Genomic DNA, 15817 nt, shown 5'->3' on the forward strand with positions numbered 1-15817 from the left:
CTGTCGTTGAGGTAGAAACGTTCCTCGATTTAGAAAGAGAAGCATAGAACCTATAGTAAATCATAGCGACGCAATTTCTGTGTTAATTCATCACTGTGAGGGATCGACGGATGCAATAAAGAAGGAATAGTGCATCCGAAAAGAGGTACTCGCCTCCCAATATAAATTCGGTCGTTGCCATAGAAACTTTCCTCGATTTAGAAAGAGAAGGCTTAGAACCTATAGTATTTCATAGCGACGCAATTTCTGTGTTAATTCAATATTGTGAAGGGTTGACAGATGCAATAAAGAAGGAATAGTGCATCCGAAAAGAGATACTCGCCTCGCAATAGATGAACCTGTCGTAGCCTTAGAAACGTTCCTCGATTTAGAAAGAGAAGCATAGAATCTATAGTATATCATAGCGACGCAATTTCTTTGTTAATTCGTCATTGTGAGGGATCGACGGATGCAATGAAGAAGGAATAGTGCATCCGAAAAGAGATACTCGCCTCCCAATATAAGATCCTCTCGTTGCCATAGTAACGTTCCTCGATTTAGAAACAGAAGGCATAGAACCTACAGTATTATATAGCGACGCAATTTCTGTGTTAATTTACATTGTTAGGGAATGACGGATGCAATAAAGAAGGAATAGTGCATCAGAAAGGAGATATTCGCCTACCAATATAATATCCTGTCGTTGCCATAGAAACGCTTCTCGATTTAGAAAGAGAAGACATAGAACCAATAGTATTTCATAGCGACGAAATTTATGTGCTAATTCGTCAATGTGAAGGATTTAAGGATGCAATAAAGAAGGAATAGTGCAACCGAAAACAGATACTCGCCCTCCAATAAAAGATCCTCTCATTGCCATAGAAACGTTCCTCGATTTTGAAAGAGAAGGCATAGAACCTAAAGCATTTCATAGCGACGCAATTTCTGCGTTATTTCGTCATTGTGAGGGATTGCCGGATGCAATAAAGTAGGAATAGTGCATCCGAAAAGAGATACTCGCCTCCCAATATGGTATCCTGTCGTTCCCATAGAAACGTTACTCGATTTAGAAAGAGAAGTCACAGAGCATATAGTATTTCATAGCGACGCAATGTCTGTGTACTTCGTCATTGTGAGGGATCGACGGATGCATTAATGGAGGAATGGTGCTTCCGAAAAGAGATACTCGCCTCCCAATATAAGATCCTTTCGTTGCCATAGAAACGTTCCTCGATTTAGAAAGATAAGTCATAGAACCTATAGTATTTCATAGCCACGCATTTTCTGTGTTAATTCGTCATCGTGAGGGATCGACAGATGCAATAACGAAGGAATAGTGCATCCGAAAAGAGATACTCGCCTCCCAATAGAAGATCCTGTCGTTGCCATAGAAACGTTCCTCGATTTAGAAAGAGAAGGCATAGAACCTATAGTATTTCATAGCGACGCAATTTCTGTGTTAATTCGTCATTCTGAGGGATCGACGAATGCAATAAAGAAGAAATAGTGCATCCGAAAAGAGATACTCGCCTCCCAATATAAGATCCGTTCGTTACCATAGAAACGTTACTCGATTTAGAAGGAGAGGGCATAGAACATATAGTAATTCATAGCGACGCAATGTCTTTGTTAATTCATCATTGTGAGGGATCGACGGATGCAATAAAGAATTAATAGTGCATCCGAAAGGAGATACTCGACCCCCAATATGAGATCCTGCCGTTGAAATAGAAATGTTCCTCGATTTAGAAAGAGAAGGCATAGAACCTATAGTATCTAATAGCGACGCAATTTCTGTGTTAGTTCGTCGTTGTGAGGGATCGACGGATGCAATAAAGAAGGAATAGTGCATCCGATGAGCGATACTCGCCTCCCAATAGAAGATCTTGTCGTTGCCATAAAAACGTTCCTCGATTTAGAAAGAGAAGGCATAGAACCTTTAGTATTTCATTGTGACGCAATTTCTGTGTTAATTCGTCATTGTGATGGATCGACGGATGCAATAAAGAAGGAATAGTGCGTCCGAAAAGAGATACTAGCCTCCCAATATAAGATGCTGTCGTTGCCATAGAAACGTCCCCTCGATTTAGAAAGAGAATTCATAGAACCTATAGTACATCATAGTGTCGCAATTTCTTTGCTAATTCGTCATTGTGAGGGACTGACGGATGCAATAAAGAAGGAATAGTGCATCCGAAAAGAGATACTCGCCCTCCAATAAAAGATCCTGTCATTACCATAGAAACGTACCTCGATGTAGAATGAGAAGGCATAGCACCTATAGCATTCCATAGAGACGAAATTTCTGTGTTTATTCGTCATTGTGAGGGATCGACGGATGCAATAAAAAAGGAATAATGCATCCGAAAAGAGATACTCGCCTCCCAATATAAGATCCGGTCGTTGCCATAGAAACGTTCCTCGATTTAGAAGGAGAGGGCATAGAACCTACAGTATTTCATAGCGACGCAATTTCTGTGTTAATTCCATATTGTGAGGGATCGACAGATGCAATAAAGAAGGAATTGTGCATCCGAAAAGAGATACTCGCCTCCCAATATAAGATCCGGTCGTTGCCATAGAAACGTTCTCGATTTAGAAAGAGAGGGCATAGAACCTATAGTATTTCATAGCGACGCAATTTCTGTGTTAATTCGTCGTTGTTAGGGATCGACGGATGCAATAAAGAAGGAATAGTACATCCGAAAAGAGATACTCGCCTCCCAATATAAGATCCTGTCGTTCCCATAGAAACGTTACTCGATTTAGAAAGAGAAGTCACAGAGCATATGGTATTTCATAGCGACGCATTGTCTGTGTAATTCGTCATTGTGAGGGATCGACGGATGCAATAATAAAGGAATTGTGCTTCCGAAAAGAGATACTCTCTTCCCAATATAAGATCCTGTGGCTGCCATAGAAACGTTCCTCGATTTAGAAAGATAATGCTTAGAACCTATAGTATTTCATAGCCACGCATTTTCTGTGTTAAATCGTCATTGTGAGGGATCGACGGATGCAATAAAGAAGGAATAGTGCATCCGAAAAGAGATACTCGCCTTCCCATATAAGATCCTCTCGTTGCCATAGTAACGTTCGTCAATTTAGAAAGAGAAGTCATAGAACCTATAGTATTTCATAGCGACACAATTTCTGTGTTAATTCGTCATTGTGAGGGATCGACGGATGCAATAAAGAAGGAATAGTGCATCTGAAAGGAGATACTCGCCACCCAATATAAGATCCAGTCGTTGCCATAGAAACGTTCCTCGATTTAGAAAGAGAAGGCATAGACCCTATAGTATTTTAAAGCGACGCAATTTCTGTGTTAATTCGTCATTGTGAGGTATCGACGGACGCAATAAAGAAGGAATAGTGCATCCGAAAAGAGAAACTAGCCTCCCAAAATAAGATGTTGTCGTTGCCATAGAAACGTTCCTCGATTTAGAAAGAGAAGGCATAGAACTTATAGTACATCATAGTGTCGCAATTTTTTTGCTAATTCTTCATTGTGAGGGTTTGACGGATGCAATAAAGAAGGAATAGTGCATCCGAAAAGAGATACACGCCCTCCAATAAAAGATCCTGTTATTGCCATGGAAACGTACCTCGATTTAGAAAGAGATTGCATAGAACCTATAGCATTTCATGGCGACGCAATTTCTGTGTAATTCGTCATTGTGAGGAAATGACGGATGCAATTAAGAAGGAATAGTGCATCCGAAAAGAGATACTCGCGTCCCAATAGAAGATCCTGTCGTTGCCATAGAAACGTTCCTCGATTTGCAAAGAGAAGGCATAGAACCTATAGTATCCCATAGCGACGCAATTTCTGTATTAATTCCATATTGTGAGGGATCGACAGATGCAATAAGGAAGGAATTGTGCATCCGAAAAGAGATACTCGCCTCCCAATAGAAGATCCTGTCGTTGCCATAGAAACGTTCCTCGATTTATAAAGAGAAGGCATAGAACCTATAATATTTCATAGCGACTCAATTTCTGTGTTAATTCGTCATTGTGTGGGATCGACGGATGCAATAAAGAAGGATTAGTACATCCGAAAAGAGATACTCGCCTCCCAATATAAGATCCTGTCGTTGCAGTAGAAACGTTACTCGATTTACAAAGAGAAAGCATAGAGCCTATAGTATTTCATAGCGACGCAATGTCTGTGTAATTCGTCATTGTGAGGGATCGACGGATGCAATAAAGAAGGAATAGTGCATGCGAAAAGAGATACTCGCCTCCCAATATAAGATCCTGTCCTTGCCATAGAAACGTCCCTCGATTTACAAAGAGTAGGCATAGAACCAATAGTATTTATATGCGACGCAATTTCTGTGTTAATTCGTCATTGTGAGCGGTCGACAAATGCAATAAAGAAGGAATAGTGCATCCGAAAAGAGATACTCGCCTCCCAATATAAGAGCCTGTCGTTGCCATAAAAACGTCTCTCTATATAGAAAGAGAAGGCGTAGAACCTATAGTATTTCATAGCGACGCAATTTCTGTGTTAATTCCATATTGTGAGAGGTCGACAGATGCAATAAAGAAGGAATAGTGCATCGGAAAGGAGATACTCGCCTCCCAATATAAGATCCTGTCGTTGCCGTAGAAACGTTCCTCGATTTAGAAAGAGAAAGCATAGAACGTATAGTATTTCATAGCGACGCAATTTCTATGTCAATTCGTCATTGTGAGGGATCGGCGGATGCAATAAAGAAGGAATAGTGCATCCGAAAAGAGATACTCGCCTTCCAATATAAGATCCTGTTGTTGCCATAGAAACGTTCCTCGATTTAGAAAGAGAAGGCTAAGCACCTATAGTATTCCATAGAGACGAAATATCTGTGTTAATTCGTCATTGTGAGGGATCGACGGATGCAATAAAGAAGGAATTGTACTTCCGAATAGAGATACTCGCCTCCCAATATAAGATCCTGTCGTTGCCATAGAAACGTTCCTCGATTTAAACGAGAAAGACATACAACCTATAGTATTTCATAGCGACGCAATTTCAGTGTTAATTCGTCATTGTGAGGGATCGATGGATGCAATAAAGATTGAATAGTACATCCGAAATGAGATACTCCCCTCCCAGTAGAAGGTCCTTTCGTTGCCATAGAAACGTTCCTAGATTTAGAAAGAGAAAGCATAGAACCTACAGTATTTCATAGCGACGCAATGTCTGTGTTAATGCCATATGGTGAGTGATCGACAGATGCAATAAAGAAGGCTTAGTGCATCCGAAAAGATATACTCACCTTCAATATAAGACCCTGTCGTTGCCATAGAAACGTCCCTCGATTTAGAAAGAGAAGGCATAGAGCCTATAGTATTTAATAGCGGCGCAATTTCTGTGTTAATTCGTCATTATCATGGACGACAGATGCAATAAAGAAGGAGTAGTGCATCCGAAAAGAGATACTCGCCTCCCAATATAAGATCCTGTCGTTACCATAGAAACGTTCCTCGATTTAGAAAGAGAAGGCATAGAACCTATAGTATTTCATAGCGACGCAATTTCTGTGTCAATTCGTCATTTTGAGGGGTCGACAGATGCAATAAAGAAGGAATAGTGCATCCGAAAAGAGATACTCGCCTCCCAATATAAGATCCTCCCATTGCCTTAGAAACGTTCTTCGATTTAGAAAGAGAAGGAATAGAACACATAGTATTTCATAGCGACGCAATTTCTGTGTTAATTCGTCATTGTGAAGGATCGACGGATGCAATAAAAATGGAATAGTGCATCCGAAAAGAGATACAAGCCTCCCAATATAAGATCCTGTCGTTGCCATAGAAACGTTACTCGTTTTAGAAAGAGAAGGCATAGAACCTATAGTATTTCATAGCGACGCGATTTCTGGGTTAATTCGTCATTGTGAATGATCGACTGATGCAGTAAAGAAGGAATAGTGCATCCGAAATGAGATACTCGCCTTCCAATATAAGATCCTGCTGTTGCCATAGAAACATTCCTCGATTTAGAATGAGAAGGCATAGAACCTATAGAATATCATAGCGACGCAACTTCTGTGTTAATTCGACATTGTGAGGGATGGACGGATGCAATAAAGAGGGAATAGTGCATCCGAAAGGAGATACTCGCCTTCTAATATAAGATCCTGTCGTTGCCATAGAAACATTCCTCGATTTAGAATGAGAATTCGTAGAACCTATAGTATTTCATAGAGATGCATTTTCTGTGTTAATTCGTCATTGTGAGGGATCGATGGATGCAATAAAGAAAGAATACTGCATCCGAAAAGAGATACTCGGCTCCCAACAGAAGATCCTGTCATTGCCATAGAAACGTTCCTCGATTTAGAAAGAGAAGGCATAGAACCTATAGTATTTCAAAGCTTCGCAATTTATGTGTTAATTAGTCTTTGTGAGGATTCGACGGATGCACTAAAGAAGGAATAGTACATCCGAAAAGAGATACTCGCCTCCCAATATAAGATCCTGTCGTTGCAGTAGAAACGTTACTCGATTTAGAAAGAGAAGGCATAGAGCCTATAGTATTTCATAGCGACGCAATGTCTGTGTAATTCGTCATTGTGAGGGATCGACGGATGCAATAAAGAAGGAATAGTGCATGCGAAAAGAGATACTCGCCTCCCAATATAAGATCCTGTCCTTGCCATAGAAACGTTCCTCGATTTAGAAAGAGAAAGCATAGAACGTATAGTATTTCATAGCGACGCAATTTCTGTGTCAATTCGTCATTGTGAGGGATCGGCGGATGCAATGAAGAAGGAATAGTGCATCCGAAAATAGATACTCGCCTTCCAATATAAAATCCTGTTGTTGCCATAGAAACGTTCCTCGATTTAGAAAGAGAAGGCTAAGCACCTATAGTATTCCATAGAGACTAAATATCTGTGTTAATTCGTCATAGTGAGGGATCGACGGATGCAATAAAGAAGGAATTCTACTTCCGAATAGAGATACTCGCCTCCCAATATAAGATCCTGTCGTTGCCATAGAAACGTTCCTCGATTTAAACGAGAATGACATACAACCTATAGTATTTCATAGCGACGCAATTTCTGTGTTAATTCGTCATTGTGAGGGATCGACGGATGCAATGAAGAAGGAATAGTGCATCCGAAAAGAGATACTCGCCTCCCAATATAAGATCCGGTCGTTGCCATAGAAACGTTCCTCGATTTAGAAAGAGAGGGCATAGAACCTACAGTATTTCATAGCGACGCAATTTCTGCGTTAATTCCATATTGTGAGCTAACGAGAAATGCCATAAAGAAGGAATCGTGCATCCGAAAAGAGACACTTGCGTCCCAATAGATGATCCTGTCGTTGCCATAGAGACGTTCCACGATTTAGAAGGAGAAGGCATAGAACCTACAGTATTTCATAGCGACGCAATTCCTGTGTTAATTCATCATTGTGAGGGTTCGACGGATGCAATAAAGAAGGAATTGTGCATCTGAAAAGAGATACTCGCCTCCCAATAGAAGAACCTGTCGTTGCCATAAAAACGTTCCTCGATCTAGAAAGAGAAGGCATAGAACCTATAGTATTTCATAGCTACGCAATTTCTGTGTTAATTCGTCATTGTGAGGTATCGACGGATGCAATAAAGAAGGAGTGGTGCATCCAAAAGGAGATACTCACCTCCCAATACAAGATCCTGTCGTTGCCATAGAAATGTTCCTCGATTTAGAAGGAGATGGCATAGAACAGATAGTATTTCATAGCGACACTATTTCTGTGATAATTCGACATTGTGAGGGATCGATGGATGCAATAAAGATGGAATAGTGCATCCGAAATGAGATGCTCCCCTCCCAGTAGAAGGTCCTGTCGTTGCCATAGAAACGTTCCAAGATTTGGAAAGAGAAAGCATAGAACCCACAGTATTTCATAGCGACGCAATTTATGTGAAAATGCCATATTGTGAGGGATCGACAGATGCAATAAAGAAGGAATAGTGCATCCGAAAAGAGATACTCACCTCTCAATATAAGATCCTGTCGTTGCCATAGAAACGTTCCTCGATTTAGAAAGATAAGGCACAGAACCTATAGTATTTAATAGCGGCGCAATTTCTGTGTTAATTCGTCATTGTCATGGACGACAGATGCAATAAAGAAGGAGTAGTGCATCCGAAAAGAGATACTCGCCTCCCAATATAAGATCCTGTCTTTACCATAGAAACGTTCCTCGATTTAGAAAGAGAAGGCATAGAACCTATAGTATTTCATAGCGACGCAATTTCTGTGTCAATTCGTCATTTTGAGGGGTCGACAGATGCAATAATGAAGGAATACTGCATCCGAAAAGAGATACTCGCCTCCCAATATAAGGCCCTCCCATTGCCATAGAAACGTTCTTCGATTTAGAAAGAGAAGGAATAGAACACATAGTATTTCATAGCGACGCAATTTCTGTGTTAATTCGTCATTGTGAAGGATCGACGGATGCAATAAAAATGGAATAGTGCATCCGAAAAGAGATACAAGCCTCCCAATATAAGATCCTGTCGTGGCCATAGAAACGTTACTCGTTTTAGAAAGAGAAGGCATAGAACCTATAGTATTTCATAGCGACGCGATTTCTGGGTTAATTCGTCACTGTGAATGATCGACTGATGCAGTAAAGAAGGAATAGTGCATCCGAAATGAGATACGCGCCCTCCAATATAAGATCCTGTCGTTGCCATAGAAACGTACCTCGATTTAGAAAGAGAATGCATAGAAACTATAGTATTTTATAGCGACGCAATTTCTGTGTTAATTCCATGTTGTGAGGGATCGACGAATGCAATAAAGAAGGAATAGTGCATCCGAAAAGATATATTCGCCTCCCAATATAATATCCTGTCGTTGCCATAGAAACGTTCCTCGATTTAGAAAGAGAAGGCATAGAACCCATAGTATTTCATAGCAACGCAATTACTGTGCTAATTCGTCATTGTGAGGGATCGACGGATGCAATAAAGAAGGAATAGTGCATCCGAAAGAGATACTCGCCCTCCAATATAAGATCCTGTCGTTGCCATAGAAACGTTCCACGATTTAGAAAGAGAAGGCATAGAACCTAAAGCACTTCATATCGACGCAATTTGTGTGTTAATTCGTCATTGTTAGGGATCGACGGATGCAATAAAGAAGGAATAGTGCATCCGAAAAGAGATACTCGCCTTCCAATATAAGATCCTGTTGTTGCCATAGAAACATTCCTCGATTTAGAAAGAGAAGGCATAGAACCAATAGCAATTCTTAGCGACGCAATTTCCATGCTAATTCGTCATTGTAAGGGATTGACGTATGCAATAAAGTAGTAATAGTGCATCCGAAAAGAGATTCTCGCGTCCCAATAGAAGATCCTGTCGTTGCCATAGAACCGTTCCTCGAATTGGAAAGTGAAGCCATAGGTCCTATAGTATTTCATAGCGACGCAATTTCCGTGTTAATTCCATATTGTGAGGGATCGACTGATGCAATAAAGAAGGAATTGTGTATCCGAAGAGATATACTCGCCTCCCAATAGAAGATCCTGTCGTTGCCATAGAAACGTTTCTCGATTTAGAAAGAGAAGGCATAGAACCTATAGTACTTCATAGCGACGCAATTTCCGTGTTAATTCGTCATTGTGGGGGATCGACGGATGCAATAAAGAAGGAATAGTACATCCAAAAAGAGATACTCGCATCCCAATAGAAGATCCTGTCGTGGCCTTAGAAACGTTCCTCGATTTAGAAAGATAAGTCATAGAACCTATAGTATTTCATAGCGACGCAATTTCTGTGTTAATTCCATATTGTGAGGCATCGACAGATGCAATAAAAAGGAATAGTGCATCCGATAGGAGATACTCGCCTCACAATAGGAGATCCTTTTGTTGCCATAGAAACGTTCCTATAATTAGAAAGAGAAGGCGTAGCACTTATAGTATTTCATAGCGACGCAATTCATGTGTTAATTCGTCAATGTGATTGATGGAGGGATGCAATAAAGAAGGAATAGTGCATCCGGAAAGAGGTACTCGCCTCCCAATATAAGATCCTGTCGTTGCCATAGAAACTTTACTCGATTTAAAAGAGATAGGCATAGAAACTATAGTATTTCAAAGCGACGCAATTTCTGTGTTAATTCGTCATTGTGAGGAATCGACGGATGCAATAAAGAAGGAATAGTGCATCCGAAAAGAGAAACTAGCCTCCCAATATAAGATCCTGTCGTTGCCATAGAAACGTTCGTCGATTTAGAAAGAGAAGGCATAGAACCTATAGTATTTCATTGCGACGCTATTTCTGTGTTAATTCGTCATTGTGATGGATTGACGGATGCAATAAAGAAGGAATAGTGCATCCGAAAACAGATACTCGCCCTCCAATAAAAGATCCTATCATTGCCATAGAAACGTTCCTCGATTTAGAAAGAGAAGGCATAGAACATATAGCATTTCATAGCGACGCAATTTCTGTGTTAATACGTCATTGTGAGGGATTGACGGATGCAATAAAGTAGGAATTGTGCATCCGAAAAGAGATTCTCGCGTCCCAATAGAAGATCCTGTCGTTGCCATAGAACCGTTCCTCGATTTGGAAAGTGAAGGCATAGAACCTACAGTGTTTCATAGTGACGCAATTTCTTGGTTAATTCATCATTGTGAATGATCGACGGATGCAGTAAAGTTGCAATAATGCATCCGAAAAGAGATACGCGCCCTCCAATTTAAAATCCTGTCGTTGCCATAGAAACATTCCTCGATTTAGAATGAGAAGGCATAGAACCTATATTATATCATAGCGACGCAATTTCTGTGTTAATTCGACATTGTGAGGGATGGACGGATGCAGTAAAGAGGGAATAGTGCATCCGAAAGGAGATACTCGCCTCCCAATATAAGATCCTGTCGTTGCCATAAAAACGTTCCTCGATTTAGAAAGAGAAGGCATAGAACCTGTAGTATTTCTTGCGACGCAAGTTCTGTGTTAATTCGTCATTGTGAGGGATCGACGGATGCAATAAAGAAGGAATAGTGCATCCGAAAAGAGATACTCGCCTTCTAATATAAGATCCTGTCGCTGCCATAGAAACATTCCTCGATTTAGAATGAGAATTCATAGAACCTATAGTATTTCATAGAGATGCATTTTCTGTGTTAATTCGTCATTGTGAGGGATCGATGGATGCAATAAAGAAGGAATAGTGCATCCGAAAAGAGATACTCGCCTCCCAATATAAGATCCTGTCGTTGCCATAGAAACTATCCTCGATTTAAAAGAGAAAGGCATAGAAGCCATAGTATTACATAGCGACGCAATTTCTGTGTTAATCCGTCATTGTGAGTGATCGACGGATGCAATAAAGAAGGAATACTGCATCCGAAAAGAGATACTCGGCTCCCAATAGAAGATCCTGTCATTGCCATAGTAACGTTCGTCGATTTAGAAAGAGAAGGCATAGAACCTATAGTATTTCAAAGCGGCCCAATTTTTGTGTTAATTCGTCATTGTGAGGAATCGACGGATGTAATAAAATCAGGAATAGTGCTTCCGAAAAGAGAAACTAGCCTCCCAATATTAGATCCTGTCGTTGCCATAGAAACGTTATTCGATTTAGAAAGAGAAGGCATAGAACCTATAGTACTTCATAGCGACGCAATTTCCGTGTTAATTCGTCATTGTGGGGGATCGACGGATGCCATAAAGAAGGAATAGTACATCCAAAAAGAGATACTCGCCTCCAAATATAAGATCCTGTCGTTGCCATAGAAACGTTACTCGATTTAGAAAGAGAAGGCATAGAGCCTATAATATTTCATAGCGACGCAATGTCTGTGTAATTCGTCATTGTGAGGGATCAACGGATGCAATAAAGAAGGAATAGTTCATCCGAAAAGAGATACTCGCCTCCCAATATAAGATCCTGTCATTGCCTTAGAAACGTTCCTCAATTTAGAAAGATAATGCATAGAACCTATAGTATTTCATAGCGACGCAATTTCTGTGTTAATTCCATATTGTGAGGGATCGACAGACGCAATAAAAAAGGAATAGTTCATCCGAAAGGAGATACTCGCCTCCCAATAGGAGATCCTTTTGTTGCCATAGAAGCGTTCCTATAATTAGAAAGAGAAGGCGTAGTACCTATAGTATTTCATAGCGACACAATTTATGTGTTAATTCGTCAATGTGAATGATGGAGGGATGCAATAAAGAAGGAATAGTGCATCCGGAAAGAGATACTCGCCTCTCAATATAAGATCCTGTCGTTGCCATAGAAACTTTCCTCGATTTAAAAGAGAAAGGCATAGAAACTATAGTATTTCATAGCGACGCAATTTCTGTGTTAATTCGTCATTGTGAGGGATCGACGAATGCAATAAAGAAGGAATAGTGCATCCGAAAAGATATACTCGATTCCCATTATAAGATCCTGTCGTTGCCATAGATACGTTCCTCGATTTAGAAAGAGAAGGCATAAAACCCATAGTATTTCAAAGCGACGCAATTTTTGTGTTAATTCGTCATTGTGAGGAATCGACGGATGCAATAAAGAAGGAATAGTGTATCCAAAAAGAGAAACTAGCCTCTCAATATTAGATCCTGTCGTTGCCATAGAAACGTTCCTCGATTTAGAAAGAGAAGGCATAGAACATATAGTATTTCATAGCGACGCTATTTCTGTGTTAATTCGTCATTGTGAGGGATTGACGGATGCAATAAAGAAGGAATAGTGCATCCGAAAACAGATACTCGCCCTCCAATAAAAGATCCTGTCATTGCCATAGAAACGTTCCTCGATTTAGAAAGAGAAGGCATAGAACCTATAGCATTTCATAGCCACGCAATTTCTGTGTTAATTCGTCATTGTGAGGGATTGACGGATGCAATAAAGTAGGAATAGTGCATCCGAAAAGAGATTCTCGCGTCCCAATAGAAGATCCTGTCGTTGCCATAGAACCGTTCCTCGATTTGGAAAGTGAAGTCATAGAACCTACAGTATTTCATAGCGACGGAATTTCTGTGTTAATTCCATATTGTGAGGGATCGACGGATGCAATAAAGAAGGAATCCTTCATCCGAAAAAAGATACTCGCCTCCCAATATAAGATCCTGTCGTTGCCATAGAAACGTTCCTCGATTTAGAAAGAGAAGGCATAGAACCTATAGTATTTCATAGCGACGCAATTTCTGTGTTAATTCCATATGCAAGAAAGAAGGAAAAGTGCACCCGAAAAGAGATACTCGCCTCCCAATAGAAGATCCTGTCGTTGCCATAGAAACGTTCCTCGATTTAGAAAGAGAAGGCGTATTACCCATAGTATTTCATAGCGGCGCGATTTGTGGGTTAATTCGTCATTGTGAATGATCGACGGATGCAGTAAAGAAGGAATAGTGCATCCGAAAAGAGATACGCGCTCCAATATAAGATCCTGTCGTTTCCATAGAAACGTACCTCGATTTAGAAAGAGAATGCATAGAAACTATAGTATTTTATAGCGACGCAATTTCTGTGTTAATTCCGTATTGTGAGGGATCGACGGATGCAATAAAGAAGGAAAAGTGCATCCATAAGAGATACTCGCCTCCCAATAGAAGATATGTCGTTGCCATAGAAACGTTCCTCGATTTAGAAAGAGGGCATATAACCTATAGTATTTCATTGCGACGCAATTTCTGTGTTAACACTTAAATGCATGATTTTTTATTTCAAGCTGTAAAAATTACCATGTTTAGTTTATAGTGCCTACATTTCGAAAAAAAATACTGAAAAATTTCTTAAATTAAATTAACAAAGCACTGTTGTTGAAAATCGCTTTGTAGCTGATCAGCTACATTTTGAGTTAACACCTTACGAGCCACAATAAATGTGCTTATTTTGCTCCCTCAATTTTGACCAAATCTCTCGTAATTTAATTGTTGATTATGATTAAATACTTTGTATAGGAAGAGGAAAAATACTAAAATAATAAATAGGACATTAATGTTGTAAATATTGAGAATTTATTGTATATTTTATACACTTTTATATATGAACATTAAGGTATCTAGTTCCAACAGGTTTGTACCCAAGCATGTGATAATCACTTTATATGAAAAGTTTGAAAACAGTTCTTTTGTTTGTGCAAACACATTGCAACTGCACATTTATTACACTGAACCCAAAAAAAATCCCTTGCATCCTGGCATTTTGCACCTCTGTCTCTCTTGCAAGTACGAAGGCAGGTGACCTACTTGATCCAGCCTTACATCTTGTGGAGGTACATGTGCTGTGGGCCCCTTTGTCTTCTTAGCTTGTATTTGGTTTTCGAGTTCACTACTTGGCCTTCCACGTTTTGCTGAAGTTTGACCTGAGCGACACAAACAGTGAGCAATTTCCATTCGAAATTCGGAGAGTTTCATAGTTCTCCTAATCCCTTTGGTTTCTGCTACTCTCCTATACAACAGCCAGGAATTGACTACTCCCATGTCCAGGAGATGGTAAAACAATCTTATATACCATTTTCGACTTTTCACAAGAATTTTATGTCGACCCATTATGCTGTCAAGAAGGTCAACACCTCCCATATGTTTATTGTAGAGCTTAATTATTTGTGGACAAGGTATTGTTATTCTTGACTTTGTTTTTTTGTCATACCTCCCTGCTTCATGAATAGGCTGCTGTCCAGCAAGTGTAGAAAGCAACATCACACTCTTGTTATCTTTCCACACTACATTTGATATGTCGACACCATCCACTGTTGCGACGCGCTCTACTGATGCACCTCGTGCCATTTTCTTTAGCTCAGCTTCTGAAGGGAGCTTGCAGTCCGGCACTCTGTTTCTTCTGACTGTCCCAAGTGAGTAAATTCCTTGTTTATGTAACCATATAAGCAGTGGCAGACTTGTGTAATAATTGTCACAGTACAGTTTGTGGTTCATATTTCTTGGTAGTATCCTACTGAGTCGAACTACAACATTTGCACTTGCTCCCAAGTCTTCCCCCCCAGTCACTCTTTTTTCTGGTTCATTTTCATCTCCAGTGAAAATCTCAAAATCGTAGGCATAACCAGATATGCCACTAATAACAAATAATTTGTATCTATATTTATGAGGCTTGTTGGCATGTATTGTTTCAAATAACTTCTAGCCTTTGTTGAACATATCTGTTCATCAACAGAAACACACTCCTCAACAGGTATTGTTTGAAACCGAGATCTCATCAATTCTATTATGGGTCTCATCTTGAAGAGTCTATCATGACCTTTTTCACCCCTGGGTATCATTGCACTGTTGTCATTGAAGTGAAGAAACTTACGTATTTGCTCATACTGATTCACTGTCATTGTTGTCTTGATCAGATGAGTACCAGTAACTTCTCCCCAGTAATCCCTCGTATTAGGTACATGAACTATTGACATTACGAAACAGATGCCTATAAATTTTTGTATGTCATCACAGGATAAATCTATTGGTCTATCAGGATTACACTGCACACTGTATCTATGAGACTCTTAGACAATTAGATCAAACAATTTAGATGGAAATATATGTTTGAAGAATTGGTATGGAGTATTTAAGTTTATTACTTCTTCTGGTAACGAAGTATTGCCATGAAATTTTGACTGCAGTTCGGGAATAATCAACTGTTTATCTTTCCAAACCACACTCCTGCTGTTTTTGGTAACATTTTTGCTGCTGCATGGCAGTTTCAGAGCATTATCAGACAACTGTGACGTCGATTCCTTCATTATAACATCAGATTGTCTTGTTCCAGAAACATCTTCAGTCCTACTTACTGGTACTTGACTTTCTTCGTCACTACTGTCACTATCACAATCAACAGATTCTGGAGCAACATATGTCTCATCTTGA

The 15817-nt window shown here is 39.8% G+C and overlaps 1 protein-coding gene across 1 annotated transcript; it reads right to left on the bottom strand.

Annotated features, from left to right (window-relative positions):
• Positions 1–14113: 14113 nt before the first annotated feature.
• LOC126092944 (piggyBac transposable element-derived protein 2-like) lies at positions 14114–15363 on the bottom strand. Its single transcript, XM_049908674.1, has 2 exons — positions 15131–15363; positions 14114–15023 (listed from the first exon to the last, which is right to left on the bottom strand). The coding sequence occupies exons 1-2, from the start codon at positions 15361–15363 to the stop codon at positions 14114–14116; spliced, it is 1143 nt and encodes a 380-aa protein (XP_049764631.1).
• Between the last annotated feature and the right edge of the window lie 454 nt (positions 15364–15817).

This window comes from Schistocerca cancellata, chromosome 7, assembly GCF_023864275.1.
Source record: "Schistocerca cancellata isolate TAMUIC-IGC-003103 chromosome 7, iqSchCanc2.1, whole genome shotgun sequence".
In the NCBI taxonomy this organism is placed as follows: domain Eukaryota; kingdom Metazoa; phylum Arthropoda; class Insecta; order Orthoptera; family Acrididae; genus Schistocerca; species Schistocerca cancellata.

Excerpts from the sequence above, each read along its gene's own strand:
- LOC126092944 (XM_049908674.1), bottom strand. The coding sequence starts at position 15,363 with ATGTCAATAGTTCATGTACCTAATACGAGGGATTACTGGGGAGAAGTT. Across the intron at positions 15,024-15,130 it reads CAAACAATACCTGTTGAGGA|TGGCATATCTGGTTATGCCT; the intron begins GTGTGTTTCTGT and ends ATTTGTTATTAG.